Source organism: Acomys minous (assembly GCF_964271855.1).
Source record: "Acomys minous genome assembly, chromosome: 16".
NCBI lineage: Eukaryota > Metazoa > Chordata > Mammalia > Rodentia > Muridae > Acomys > Acomys minous.
Window position 1 is genome coordinate 65,852,970 of NC_140498.1, and position 15,550 is coordinate 65,868,519.

Consider the following 15,550-nt stretch of genomic DNA (forward strand, 5'->3'; position numbering starts at 1 on the left):
TCATGTCTTTACTTTTTAAATGTGTATTGTGTGTTGAGGAGATGGTGCAGTCAGTAAATTACCTTTTGTACAAGTAGGAGCGGCCTGAGTTCCAATCCTCAAAACCCATGTAAAAACCTGGGCATGGTGATGCTGGCCTGTAACCCTGAGGCCTGAGTGTGGAGACAGGAGCATCCCTGAAGCTTACTGGCCAGCCAACTTAGGCACTTACCTGTAAGCTTCAGGTTGTCCCAAAAAGTAAGAGTGGGGGAGAGACACCTGGTAGCCACCTTGGACCTCCACAAGCACACAACCCATGCACACTGATGTATATTGTGTCAAGTTATGATACAATTGTAGGAGACTGTTGTGTGTGGTCCAGGCTGGTTGGACCTCCTGTTTCACCTCTGATTTGCAAGGACTGCAGGCATACACCACCATGCCTTGCTGCAGATATCACTCCAATGAATATACTATCAACTGTTTGTTTCCATCTCAAACTAAACCATATGCCAGGGTTTTAATTTTTGCTACGTAGCACACACTATTATACAAGGTCATGGGAGGTAGGGAGTGCTGAGCAACATTTCATGAATAACGTGGTATTTTGTATAATGGATAAATTGTTCAAAAGACATGGACTACCAGGATAACTATCTGAATGTAAAGCAACAACAACAAAACAACTAGATCCTTCCCTCACACCACATATTGCCAAATGATGAAAGCAATAATCCAAGTGCAAGTTAAACTATCCCAAACAAAATTTAATGTGTTAGAAAATGGGAGTAAGTTGGTGTAGTGGCGCACACCTGTAATCCCAGCACTTTGGGAGGCAGAGGCAGGTGGATCTCTATGAGTTCAAGGACAGTCTGGTCTACAAAGCGAGTCCAGAACAGATAGGACTACACAGAGAAACCCTGTCTCAAAACCTGCTACCCCACCCCCCACAAAAGAAAAGAAAATGGAAGCAGACCTGATGTTGCCAGTTTTCCAAAGTTATTTTCATAGGTCAAGCTGGGCACGGTGGCTCACATCTGTACTCTCACACTTGAGAGATTAAGGCAGGAGGATTACCATGAGTTCAAGGCCCATCAGGGCTACAAAGCAACACTTGTATCTCAAACAAAACAAGGGCTCAGTTGGTAAGGTGCCTGCCTCGCCGTCATGAAGACCTGAGTCTGATTCCCAGAACCCATGTGGGAAAAGCCAGGTATGGCGGTGGGTGGCTGCCAGCAAAATGCCTGCTGTGTGTGCACAAGGACTTGTGTTCCATCCCCAGAACCCACGTGCAAGAGCTGGCCTCCCTCGAAGCTGGTGACACACAACCATAGAGACCATGCAGAGCTGCAAGTGGCTCTGGAGATGTGCTGGGGCCAGCCTCGCTTACTTGGTGAACCCCAGGGCAGAAAGTGGGATCCTGGCTCAGAAAACACAGGAGACAGCACCCAAAGGGCAACAGTTCACGGTGCCCTTGGGCCTCCACACGCATGCAGGCATATATGCGTACATACAAACACACAGGAAAATAATTTTAAAGGCGAATGACAGGACAGCTCAAGGAAACATACACATTTGTTTCAAGTTCATTTTCAATGCTCAGGATATTTACATACAAATTTGCAGACAATAAATCTATTATTAACACATCAAAATAAATGATTTACCTAAAGCCCACTTTGAGTTGCATAACTCCTACAAAGTGTAATGCTGCACCAGATAGCCTGTCTTGTTCCTAACAGAATGATTCTAAGTCAACTGGCTTAGAAACAAATAGTCTCTTAGAAAAACAAAAACAAAAACAAAAAACCCCAAAAACCCACAGTGCAGACACAGAGTGGCTACAGATCCTGCTGGTTTGACGTCATTCAGGCCCCAGGTTATTCTACCTTCTCTAACAGCCGTGAGTACACTGTTGGGAGTCATCAGGTACATCATCCAGACAAGGTGATGTTCACCAAGGTTCTGCCTCTTTGAGGACACACTTTCAAGACACACGATCTTTGCTGTCCTAACTCTTTAGACGTGGGTCTAAGGTTACGAGAAAGGATTACCCCTACAATTAGAACGCATTAGCAGTTACCGCCCCTCTTTCAGTGAGGAAATGGAAACTCAGGCTACTTGTAAAGGCAAGGTGGGCGTGACAGAGGCAATGGATGGTACGCGCTAACACTTCCTAGTAATGGCAGAGCAGGGAACGTTCGTGAACACTAGCACAGACACAGCGCTGCCCAGCCTTCGTGCTCCCTGCACATGTAAGCCCTCATATAAAAAATAAGCAAACAAAAATAAACATGAGAATATGCTAAGTACAGTTCTTAGCTGTACAGAGCACAGTGAGCGCTAAAGCTATTTCTCACCCTTGCAGACTTCTGGCTTAATTTAAAATTATCTATTCAGAGTTTTCTATTTTATAGATATATCTGTGTCTTCTTTGCTATGGTTAAAAGCAACAACAACAAAAAACTAGCTTCCTTACAGAGGATATACTCCTGTTAGAATGACCAAATGCATTTTAAAGTCCAAGGAAGAACACAAGGAAAAGTGTAGTTCGCAACTTCCACATACTACCTCAGTGACAGTGCATATTAAGATGGCAGCAAGATGGGGAACCTGGTTAGCATGGGTCATACCCTTACCGTGTTACAGACTAAGAACGCAATGCTTCTCCAAGCTTGGTTAAAAGTGAACGTATGGTTTCTGTGATGGCTACTAAAAGAGCGACAAGAAGGCCAGCCCCGTGTTCCTAGGGAACTGTTCACCAGGATAGTGCGGCACCCCCGGCTAACTACATTGACAACTTTACGTCCTGTAGTTAGGTGTTCTTATCTCTAGCAGATTTATCTTAATTTTTACAAAATGTCCGTAAGCATTAGCAGTTTCCAAAGGAGTGTGCTCCCCAGTCACTGAGTCAATTCCCTGATAAGCAGTTTGAAGTCATAGTGAAACGTTTGTATACATTTTTACTCCTGTATAGTCTGCCACGTGGTCTTTCTACAATCATGGTTTCTACCGCGTGAGTTTCTGGTGAATCTCCCTCACACGGGCTTGTCCCTGCTCACGTGTCTGAGCTCTCAGGTGGAGGCATCCTTTGGTACATGGGAGTGTGGTTCTGGGACCACCTGGACACCAAAGTCCGCAGGCTGTTGTGTCCCTGTGTAAAGTAGATTCGCAACTGTGTAGAGCCTACATAACCTCACCTCGGTTATCTTGAATGGTTAATACCACATAAATGCACTGTGAAGAGTTGTTATATTGTATGTACCACTCAGGGAACAAGAAGAAAACCGTACATAGTCGGCACAGATGAAGCCTTTTCCTAAGTGGCTCTGGCTGGGCGGATGCTGGGAGCTGGGACAGACGTATGGATGCTGAGGGCCAACTGTCCGGTCAGCTGGACTCCACCCAGCAGCCCTCTCAATGGCTGTACAGCAGCCTCCCCACGTCGACTACGCTCCCACTCCCCCGTCTGTGGACTCTCTGATGGCTGTTGAACGCTGACTTGTGGTAGAACTTCTTCCCGCACTCTGTGCACTCGTAAGGCTTCTCGCCCGAGTGGGTCCTGTAGTGCACGGTGAGGTAGGACATCCGGGAGAAGGCTTTGCCACATTCGGTACACTCAAAGGGCTTCTCCCCCGAGTGGATCCTGTGGTGGATGGTGAGGTACGACATCTGAGAGAAGCACTTGCCGCACTCGTAGCACTCGTAGGCCTTCTCTCCCGTGTGCGTGCGCTGGTGTCTGTTGAGGGCCGAGTTCTGGCAGAAGGTCTTCCCGCACTCGCTGCACTCGTAGGGCTTCTCCCCCGAGTGGATCCTGTGGTGGATGGTGAGGTACGACATCTGCGAGAAGAACTTGCCGCATATGTAACACTCGTATGGCTTCTCCCCTCTGTGGATCCTCCGGTGCCGACAGAGGGCCGAGTTCTGGTAGAAGGTCTTCCCGCACTCGCTGCACTCGTACGGCTTCACGCCCGAGTGCGTCCTGTGATGCACCGTGAGGTAGGACAGCTGGGAGAACAACTTCCCGCACTCGCTGCACTCGTACGGCTTCTCGCCCGTGTGCACCCGCTGGTGCCGCATGAGGGCCGAGTTCAGATAGAAGGTCTTCCCGCACTCGCCGCACTCGTAGGGCTTCTCGCCCGAGTGCGTCCTGTAGTGCACGGTGAGGTAGGACAGGCGGGAGAAGAACTTGCCGCACTCGTTGCACTCGTACGGCTTCTCCCCGGTGTGCGTCCGCGTGTGCGTGGTGAGCGTGGACTTGCGGCAGAAGCACTTGCCGCACTCGCTGCACTTGTAGAGCTTCACGCCCGTGTGGATCTTCTGGTGGTCGTTGAGCGCCGACTTCTGGGAGAACGTCTTGCCGCAGTCGTGGCACACGTAGGGCCTCTCCCCCGAGTGCGTGCGCTGGTGCTGCGTTAGGTGCGTCTTCTGGCAGAAGGCCTTGCCGCAGTAGCCGCACGCGTACGGCTTCTCGCCCGAGTGCGTCCTCTGGTGCTGGATGAGGTGCAGCTTCTGGTAGAAAGTCTTCCCGCACTCGGCGCACTCGTAGGGCTTCTCCCCGGTGTGCGTCCGCTGGTGCACGGTGAGCGTCCCCTTCTGGCAGAAGGACTTCCCGCACTGGGCACACTTGAAAGGCTTCTCCCCGGTGTGCGTCCTCTGGTGGATGATGAATTTGGACTTCTTACAGAAGGACTTGCCACACGCGCGGCACTCGTAGGGCTTCATCTCCACGTGGGCGCTCTGCTGGGCGCCGAGGTCGGCCACGTGGAGGAAAGCGAGCTCAGATCCAGGCCAGCCGTACGGCTTCTCGTCCCCGCGGCTAACACACCCGGCGCTCTTCGGGAAGGACTTCTGGCACTCAACATACTCAAAGGGCGTCTCCAACATACGCACTTTCTGATAAACATTTCCCTCTCTCAGAGCGTCCTCGTCTTCATTTTGACTAAACTCGTAAGAAGCGTCTCCTGGATGTGTTTTCTCGAGCGTGGCGTGGAGGAGGGACTTCCCACACCCGGCACACACGTCTGCCTTCAGTTCTGCATAGCTCCCGTCGCTGCGAATGAACTCGGAGATGCCGGCCATGCTCTCTTCACAGGCCTCACACCTGGGGATGGCGCTCCGTGAGGGGACACGCCTTGTCTCCTCACTAATGGCTTGACCACAGGCTGCACCTGTCTTTCTGCTCAGGCTTTTGTCTCTGAAAGCAGGTGACCGTGACGCTTTCTGCTTGTCTCCCTGGACGTTCTCCATCGGGTCATTCACTTCCCAGATTTCACCTGCAAAGGGGCAGAAGGGACTGTGAGGTGTGGTCTGAGGCGGAAACACAGCCTGTCGCGCTGAGCCTGGCTGCACAGCCCTGTGGGAACTCACCCTCCACATGCTTTTGGGAATAGCACACACGTCGCTCGGTGGGGAAGGAAGCAAACTCAGGAAACACAACACCTGTGATCTGGGCTACTTTGTGGTATTTTGTTCACAGACCCAGAGCAATGACTTGGTAAAAGGAAATGTTGGCTAAAAGGCCGATGAAAGAAATCAGAGGCAACAGGGAGAGCCCCAGGACAGCCTGGAGCAGCACTGCACAACAAAGAGATAGATACATGGGAACTAGGGCCCAGTGTGGTGGCCAACAAGCACTTTTCTCCACATCACTTGACATGGGGACAGAGGCCAGACTCTGAGGCCCTGCGGACCACACTGACACACCTGTGCCATGTCTCTACTGTGCATTCTTCCATGACACACAGTAGTGTCACGTTAAGTGTTATGCCTACATTTTTCTCATGTTTAGAACCTGGGCATTCTCTGAGTCTCACTTGAATGGAGAGTTCTGGAACACCTATGTGGAACAGGAAGTATCAGATGGCACAGAAAAAGATGTTATCTGCTAAAAGATTCGACTTTTAAAGAAAAATATTCTACCAATGCTGTGGTTTAAGACTGAACTCAGGGGCCGGGCCTGGTGGTCCCTTTAATCCCAGCACTTGGGAGGCAGAGGCAGGTGGATGGCTTTGAGTTCGAGGTCAGCCTAGCCTACAAAGTGAGTCCAGGACTTTGCCTGGACTAACACAGAGAGACCCTGTCTCAAAAAACTGGGGGGAAAAATGCACTACTACTCCTACTTGGATCATGTGAACTGATGGGGTAGCCAGGAAAAGGTATTTAACAGCTTCCAGTGTCCTCACGTGTCAGCAGGAAGTGAGGGGCTTCATGTCACAGGGTTGTTTGGGGCTGTAGGAGTCAACGTGCTCAGAACAGTACATGGCACAAAACACCTATTCAAGATTACCTGAGCGACTGTTTTTCCCACTTTCAATCTACCAACAATGAATTGCCTTAGCCCACTGTGTTGGTTTGAGTGAGATGTCCCTGTATGTCTTGAGCATTTAAATACTTGGTGCCCAATTGGTGGCTGTGTGGGGATGATTAGGAGGTGTGGCCTTCCTGAAGGAATACGTCACAACAGGCAGCTTTTGAGTTTGAAGACTCTGCTTCCTGTCTGTGGACTGAGATGTGAGCTTACAGCTGATGCTCCCAGCTGCCCGCAGCCATGCTCCCTGCTGTGACAGTGATGGGTTTTCTCCTCTAAGTAGTCTTGGTCACTGCGTTTTATCTCAGCAACAGGAACGTAGACACATTAGTACACAACCTGCTGCAGCCTCCTAATTCTGAATGTGAGTTTCACTTAGTGTGCAAACCTTAAGGACTGGGTCCCTTGGCCTGCTCCTCCAATCTGTTTTATCTTAGAAATTATGGGATGGACCTATTTTACACAATGTCATGCGTATTAAGTTACACATTATCAATCTTAATCTTCTAAACTTACAGCCTCCCAGAATCCACCAGTGTCAAAATCAACCCTTCACCACCTGGGCTCACTCAATAGTGACTCGAAGCCAGGATCGGTCATAACTGAAAACATCCTGGTCCAGGAAAAATAGCTATTAACGAACGAAGAGGGTTGTGCGATGCGCTGTACTTGGGATTTGTTCTGGAGATCCACACTGCACACACCACCTCGTCCTGTCAAGCTGGCCAAGGCAGGCCAGCGTCACTGCCTTGCACTAGGGTTTCTGGGACATCCAACACATTTTTTGGCATGCCGGCAGCCACGAGTCTCTGCTCCTGCCTTCCTGCTTGACTTCTTGCCTCTGTCCACTGCAGAGAAGAGTGACACTGAGTAACGGCAGGAGTTGGGAAGGAGAAAACTCCCAGCCTCACTATGTGGGATGCACAAGCCGTCCTAGTGAGACCTAACGCTGCAGAGAGGAAACTCCGTGAGGAGAAGATAGGAAGACCTCAGGCTGAGTGTGGCTCGTGAGTGCTCAGGAAGCTACTTCTTACAGGCAGCACGGAGCCAGGTTTATGTTGTAAGGGACCAACCAGGTACGTCAGGTAAGAGTCTTTCCAAGCCAGTTAGGATATACAGAAACCACGCACATTTCATACGTTAAGACAGAGGGTTAAGCAAGATATCTCCTGAGGGGGAAAAAGGTCACTCTGGAGACTGACAAGCACTGTGAGGCTGTGAGGGCCGTGATGAGAAAAGAGGACAGTGCAACTGAGTCATCAGGAGACAGGATAGGAGCTCAGTGACCATGAACTGGAAGCTCACGACCAATTTTCATACACAGCAAGAGCGAGAGAAACACAGTTATCAGAGAAACGAACAGGCAAACAAACACCTCTGCGGAATCATGACACCAGGGGACGCAGGTGGAACAAAAGTTTTCCTAAATATTTAAGAAGGTGGAAATTAAAAAAAAAAAAAAAAATCAAATGTCATTTATGTGCACAATACAACAGAGCATCATTTAAGGGCCTGGGGATAAATCTGTTAAGTATGAGCTGTAGGACTGGACTTCTAACAATGACTGGCCCTGCCAAACAACAAGAAAAGTGCCAGCAGAGGGAGGGAGGGGCCAGGGCCAAACGGTTTAGGACAGGGATTTTGTAGTTCAAAGACAATAAGGAGGCGGGAGGTGAAATGGCTCACCGGATAAAGGAGCTTGCGGCTCAGACTGAGCAAGCTAGCTTCACCCTCAGCTCCCACATAAAGGCAGGACAGGTTCAACCACAAGTTATTTAATGACCTCAGACGCACGGTGTTGAACCCACTCACACACTCTCTCAATAATAACAATAGATAAAGTTAAAGGGGCCGGAGAGACAGCTCATCGGTTAAGAACACTGGCTGCTCCTCCAGAGGACCTGAGTCAGTTCCTAGCACCAGCTCACAGCCACTTGTAACACCAGTCAGAGGACATCCAGCGCCCTCTAGTGTCCTCCACATGCATGCACCATCGCATGGTGTACATACAAGCAGGCAAAATACACAAATTAGAAAAATAAAGGGTTTTGGTTTTGTTTTTTAAAAGCTGTGATGGTTAATACTGTCACCTTGAGAGAAAGTAGGAGTCACCTCTAAGCACACTGTGGGGGATTGTCCTGATGAGGTGACTTGATGGGAAAGAACCGCCCACTGTGTAGGGCACCAGTCCCTTGGCTAGGGTCCTGGACTGGGCATGCGCCCCAGCACTCATCTCCCTCTGCTTCCTGATGGTGGATATGACGTGAGCAGCCGCCTCACGCTCCTGCTGCCATGACTTCCGGCCTGTGATCAACTGTGCACCCTCAGACTATGAGCCAAATCTACTTTTCTTCCTTAGTGCCTTTTGTGAGGGTTTTTATCACAGCACAGGAAAATGGCTAATACAGAGCCCAAAGCATTTGGTCAGAGAGGATGAAAGCCAAATAAAGCGAGGTTAACATCCCAAGAACTGAAGAAAGCTGGGGTTTGATAATTCACTTATGAGCACCTATTATTGGAAAACTGACAAGGGTTGACTCAAAATGCTAAGATCCAAGGCTTAGAGGAAAAAGGAACTATTTTTCTTCCTCCTCCCCCCCAAAAAAGAACCATGGTCTGTCTGTGTGGTCCTGACTGTTCTGGAACTTGCTTTGTACACCATACCAGCCTCGAACTCAGAGAGCTACCTGCTCTGCCTTGAGTGCTGGCATTAGACATGCACCTCCCACAGCCTGTTAGGAACTTTTGGTTCTGGCAGTGGTAACCAGGGGCAAACTCTGTAAGCACGTGCTTTCACGGCGAGGGAAGAGACCTTTAGGAGTGACTACCGACAGTGACCTCTAAAGCTTGGGGTGATCAGAAGGTTCCTGAAAGAAATTCCCCAGCTGCCATCCCCTCCACTAACACACCTGGACAGCTCTGAGGTGAGAATGCTCCTTCTACTGTCCACGGCTCTTCTCCTCGTTCCAACTTGATGACAACATCCGGTTTGATAATGTGATACCCTGTTAATGAGAAATAAAAACCAGCTCGTGCCTGTCTGCGCGGCTTCCGGGTTTCTACTGTGCTGGGAAAGTGCAACTGCGCCAGCTGCACAGCACAGGGGCCCTGATGCCTCGCAGAGAGGTCCAGACAGACCGCTCCCAGACATCCCACAGGAGTCACAGCTGAGACAGGCTTGCCCACACCTGAGCAGCTGGGAAGGGGGCCTCACCCACACCTGAGCAGCTGGGGAGGGGGCCTCACCCACACCTGAGCAGCTGGGAAGGGGGCCTCACCCACACCTGAGCAGCTGGGGAGGGGTCCTTACCCACACCTGAGCAGCTGGGAAGGGGGCCTCACCCACACCTGAGCAGCTGGGAAGGGGGCCTCACCCACACCTGAGCAGCTGGGGAGGGGGCCTCACCCACACCTGAGCAGCTAGGAAGGGGGCCTCACCCACACATGAGCAGCTGGGAAGGGGGCCTCACCCACACCCACACCTGAGCAGCTGGGAAGGGGGCCTCACCCACACCTGAGCAGCTGGGAAGGGGGCCTCACCCACACCTGAGCAGCTGGGAAGGGGGCCTCACCCACACCTGAGCAGCTGGGGAGGGGTCCTCACCCACACCTAAGCAGCTGGGGAGGGGGCCTCACCCACACCTGAGCAGCTGGGAGGGGGCCTCACCCACACCTGAGCAGCTGGGGAGGGGCCTCACCCACACCTGAGCAGCTGGGGAGGGGGCCTCACCCACACCTGAGCAGCTGGGGAGGGGGCCTCACCCACACCTGAGCAGCTGGGGAGGGGGCCTCACCCACACCTGAGCAGCTGGGGAGGGGGCCTCACCCACACCTGAGCAGCTGGGGAGGGGGCCTCACCCACACCTGAGCAGCTGGGGAGGGGGCCTCACCCACACCTGAGCAGCTGGGGAGGGGGCCTCACCCACACCTGAGCAGCTGGGGAGGGGCCTCACCCACACCTGAGCAGCTGGGAGGGGCCTCACCCACGGAGACGAGGTTGCTGTAGTTCTCCAGCATCACGTCCCTGTACGTCGTCTTCTCCTCAGAGTCCAGCTGCTGCCACTCCTCCCGGGTGAAGGCCACCGCCACATCCTTGAACGACAGCGGGCCCTGCAATGGCACGATCAGAATTAGGTCACGGAGAGCAGGCAGCTGAAGACAAGAGCTTCCCAAGCTTGCTGGAACAGTGAACCGTGACAGCCACCTGTTTTTTTTTTTTTTTACATGACTGACTGAGAAAGGACAGCATGCCTATCAAAAAACACACCGCCTCGGGGGGTAGAGAAAAGTGCTTGCAATACAAGTGTGCACACCAGGGTCTGGGTTTCCAGAAACCCATGCAAATGCCAGGTGCATAGCAGCCCATCTGTAGTTCCATCCAGGAAGCCCAGGTGGGCTCTCCAGGGGAAGCTGGCTAGAGACGAGCCACGCTGGAGAGCTTGGCGCCTCAATAAGAGACCCTTCCTCAATGAATAAGGTAGAAGGGTGACTGGTGATTCCCAGCACCGACCCTGGGCCTCCACATGCACGCGCACACATGCCAACTGTGCATATACACCAATGCATGTAATACACACACACATGAAAATTAGAAAGAAAAAAAAAACCACTGCCTTAGGGCCCTTTATACACATTAAAAAAGCATTGGGCACCGGGCATGGTGGCACACGCCTGTAATTCCAGCACCGGGGAGGCAGAGGCAGGCGGATCTCTGTGAGTTCAAGGCCAGCCTGGTTTACAAAGAGAGCCCAGGACACTCAAGGTTACACAGGGAAACCATCTTGTCTTGAAAAACCAAAGAGAGAGAGAGAGAGAGAGAGAAAAAGAAAGCAGTGGGCTTGAAACTGCAAGCCAGGAACAAGCCTAGCTGTTAGGGATGCAAAAACCACTGGAAGCAGTTCCCATGGCTGGGGAGCTCAGACCGAGGGACACCCATTCGTCCTAGCGATCTCCTGCTCTTTGAAGCTCTCTCCATCTTGTCTGCTGTACACGAACAATGCTGCTCCCGTCCCCGCTCTCCTCCTCCGGCACTTCCTCGTGCTCTCCGCTAGCCTTTCTCCTCCACATACTCAGAGCACTGGCTGCGCTGATGGAGCGCCTGCCTGCATGCGTGGGTAGTTTAACTGCCCTCTGTGTACCAGATTATTGCCTCTCGTCCAAGTCTCTCTGCTGCACTCCAGACATGAAGGCCTGGTGGCTTCAACTCAACATTCTGCATAAATCAATGCCAGAGCCTGGGGACACAGGTAATCGTGCTCTCAGGGTCCCCTTGACTCCTCCTTCCGAGGCTGTCACTCCAGGCAGGCTATCACTCCCACCTGGCATTCCCGTGGGCCTCTAAAAACCTGGAACTGCAGGCCACATACTTGTGGGGCACGTGCTTTAACCACTGAGCAGCGGCCTCAGCTCCCCAAACCTCCTTTCGGTGTTTAACTTTTGAATAACACGTTTCCTTCAGAAACACACACGTCAGGGCGACAGCTGCTCCCTGGGAACACCAGTGGCAGTGGCCATCGTACGGGAAGCACTCAGCACAATGCAGTAGACTGCAGTGGTATCTAAGTTACTGTTGGCTGTCGACTGTATGTTATTACAAATACACATTAACCACATGACAAAGATGCGTCAGGCCAGCGACCTGTGAGCCAGTCTTCAGGAGAGGAAGAAAGAAGTGAAACCACTGCTTCGGGAAAGAAAACATGAAATAGAAGTGTCTGAGAAGGAGAACTATACAGGCCAGCCAGGCGGCTCGGCAGGCGAAGGTGCCTGCCACCAAATCTGGTATAAGCTGAGTTTAAACTCCATGACCCGGCTTCTGAAAAGTTGGCCTCTGACCTCCACACACCCAACATGGCATGTGCACACCCACACAATAATTCAAACAAACAAACAAACAAACAAACAACAGAAAGCAACCCAAACAGGAAGATAAAACAAGACCACAGATCTGTGGTGATGTAGGGGTGAGCCCACAGAATCTGTCTTATCGTAGATGAACTTCTCTTACATTAAACACATGCAGGGACCAGCTCTGCACTGAGAACACACTCACACATTCACACACACACACACACACACACACACACACACACACACGCCCGTCACTCCCCTGTAGAGATTGCTAACTCATGTGTTTCCATTTGAGACTTTCCCACGAAGGGAACCTAAGTGAGCTTCTGAAAAGGAATATTCGATTCTTCGGAGAATACTGGTACCTAGGACAGTACACTCGCCTTTCTGAGCGAATTAATGACTCCTAATTAGTAAGTAGCTCTAGCCAATGGGAAGAAAGGTTATTTGTTGGTGGAAAAGGTCAAATGGGTCTGTCACTTAACTTCTCAGATATTAAAAGTCATCACCAGGGCCAGGGATGGTGGCACATGCCTTTTAACCCTGGCTGAAGAGCTCCAAGCTACATACCTAGCAATGATGCAAAAAACAAAGAAATGAAGCTGGGCGTGGTGGCGCACGCCTTTAATCCCAGCACTCGGGAGGCAGAGGCAGGCGGATCGCTGTGAGTTCGAGGCCAGCCTGGTCTACAAAGCAAGCCGAGGGTAGCCAAGGCTAACACAGAGAAACTCTGTCTCAAAACAAACAAACAAACAAAAACAAACTTGGAGGGGGGTAAAAACCCCACCAAAGAAACCAAAGCAAACAAAGAGAAGCTTCTCGGACCATAAGAGAAAACTGAAGTGGTGACAGAAAATGGAATTGTTCTGAATGGAGTCCATCAGGTGTTGTCGGGACATACTCCACAGAGATGCTCGGCAGGCCGTTGGCTGATCCACAAGTGAAGCAACACAGCACTGGTTAAAGCCAGGAGAGGCAGATCAGAGCAGGGGAAGAAGAGCCACGTGCAGGCAGGAGAAATTCTAAACCCAGGAGGAGGGCAGGAAGCCAGACACCACAGCAACTAACAAGAGGAGTCTACAGAGACAGCTAAAGATAGGCTAGGTCAATAGTGTGTGTGTGTGTGTATACACATCCCTGGAGAGCTGGGGCTATAGTTCAGTTCAAGGGTACCCTCCATCATGAGGACAGTAAGCCACAGCGCCTCCACAAGCAGGACACAGCGAGAGAAGGCGGCACGTTTGCTAGCGCTCCAGACACTTACTTGCTCTATTTCATGCAGCCCAGGATACCTGGGGAACGGCCTTACCCCCAATAAACTGGGTTTCCCCACATGAATGAATGTCACCAAGTCAATCCCTCCCCAGGTCCCCAGGGGCTCATCTCCCCCCCCCCCCATCACTGCACCATCATAAAACTCTTCCCAGGCCATGCTCCCGACAGACAGTGGCACCACAGCCGTTCTTACTACTGTCTACTTCCATTTTGCCTAACCTTTATCTATTCCTACCATATCGACTTTCCCTTTGTAAAGTCTGGGCTGCTCTCTGCCTCTTCGAGTGTGGCAAACCAAATTAGGCGATATAGATGTGAGCAGAAACAAAACAAAACTTACCAAGGGTGTATTCATCTTCCGATTTTCCTAGAGGAAAAACCCGCAGCAGAGGAAAACCTAAAGGAAAGTTGGGTCTGGGGAAGGGGAAAAAACGAAGTCATTATGAGTGGGCGTGGAAAAGGGGGTTCTTCTGCATAAAAACCTACAGGAATATACCAAGAAGGAAACCTTATGGGTGGCGGGGCCTGATTGGCTTTCAAAAGCACTAGAGAACTGTAACCAAGCGTTGCTATGTGGGGAATGAATGAGCGCAACTGTCGTGAACTAACGAGAAACGCTAGTTAAATAATTTGCATTTAGTATGGGATACAAAGGAATACTCACAGGCCGCTCTGAAAACAAAAGAGTCAACCTGGCGGGAACTGTATATTAAAATTAAGCGACAGTGGGACTGTGACTGTAACACTGCGGGAAGGGCCCGCGGCCTGGAAACTTAACTCTCCTACTAACAAACCTCTGCATGACTTCGGTTAAGTCACCGGGCCGTCGCAGACCCACAGTCTTCCCCTAGGGACAGAGGCAAAGAAACAAAACAACTTTTCCCCCGAACTAGATCTTAGGACGCTGCGGTGGCCCGACCCGGGGGAGCCAGTAGACGAGAGCTATGGTGCCCATGGCGCCGAGGGACGTCACGGGAATCCGAAGCCATGAGAGGCAGGGGTGGCTTAGCGAGGTAGGAGGAGTGTGGACTGCGCCTCCGGCTGACCCCCTCCTATGCCTCGTCCTCGAGCCGTCTACGCAGCCCAAAGCCGAGCAGCCTCCGGGCGATCACCCCGACCGAGGCGACCCTCCCGGAGCTGAGGCTTCGCGCAGGCGCCCATCGATCAGGGCGCCCCCACTCTCCCCCACCCCACCCCACCCCCCGCCCCGCGAGCAATCAGCCAGACCCAGCCTCCCTCCCTCCCACGGCCCCCACTCTGCACCCTCAGGCCTCACCTAGGAAACCTCGCCGCCCTGTTAGTCCGGCCCTCGGCTTCCCCTCGGCCTGCAACGCTGCGTCCACCCGCTGCCGACCCGGATGCACCGGCCTGGAGGGGGGGGGCGCCCCCGCAGGCTCCGCGACTCCAGCTCTCGGGAGCCAAATCACCGGGTGCGAGGGTGGAGACCCAGGCCGCAGGAAGCCAGGGCTGCGCGGCGGTCCTGCGCCTGCGCGAGCACGCACACAAACCGAGGGGCGCACGCGCAGCAGCGCCCCAGCAATGGGCTGGTCCCCCCCCAGTGGTCTTTCTCTCACCGCCGGCACCAAGGGGAGGACTCCCAGAAGTCCCCGCGCCCCAGGGATCGTCGCACAAGCTAGCAGCGCGTGGGCTCCAAGCTATGAGCAACAGTAACTGGAGGCCAGTGGTCGCCAGCCAGTTTGTCCTCACTCCCTTTGAGCCTCCAGGGCTGGCCTGAGGGGCTTATTTCCAGCTATGGAGAATTCTCCTGGCCTGACGCTTTTAGGTAGGAAGTAGAGTCTAACCTATGAAAGGAAAGAAAACTGTCCTTCGTTCTCTGTTAGCCGAAGCGCTAGAAGTTTCCATCAAACACTTACGTACAAGAAATGTCCCAGCAACTCTTTTCCAAAGAAAGAAGACAAACGTAGTGGAATTTCTGGATCACACAACAAAATGCATAAAAATTCTGCAAGCAACCAGAATGTACACACAGAAAAGAGGAAACAGGTGCCTGTAAGACGACTTCTCAAACTCGATGTTTGGAGTCAGGCGACAATGACAGTGTTCAAACATGGTACCCTATGCTCAAAGATTTCTCAAATCCCACCTGCCCTCCCTAATAAAGCCACAGTGCTATTG

At 51.9% G+C, this 15,550-nt stretch overlaps 1 protein-coding gene across 2 annotated transcripts; it reads right to left on the reverse strand.

The window, feature by feature from the left end:
• Positions 1-1,547: 1,547 nt before the first annotated feature.
• Positions 1,548-15,004, reverse strand: ZNF12 (zinc finger protein 12). Of its 2 annotated transcripts, none has more exons than XM_084763198.1 (5): positions 14,691-15,004; positions 13,755-13,828; positions 10,273-10,399; positions 9,199-9,294; positions 1,548-5,255 (listed from the first exon to the last, which is right to left on the reverse strand). In XM_084763198.1, exons 2-5 carry the CDS (start codon positions 13,767-13,769, stop codon positions 3,397-3,399), a joined length of 2,097 nt encoding a protein of 698 aa, XP_084619324.1. In that variant the 5' UTR covers positions 13,770-13,828; positions 14,691-15,004; the 3' UTR covers positions 1,548-3,396. The 2 variants fall into 2 exon arrangements, with proteins under 2 accessions (XP_084619324.1, XP_084619325.1); XM_084763199.1 differs by lacking the exon at positions 14,691-15,004 and adding an exon at positions 14,209-14,482.
• Between the last annotated feature and the right edge of the window lie 546 nt (positions 15,005-15,550).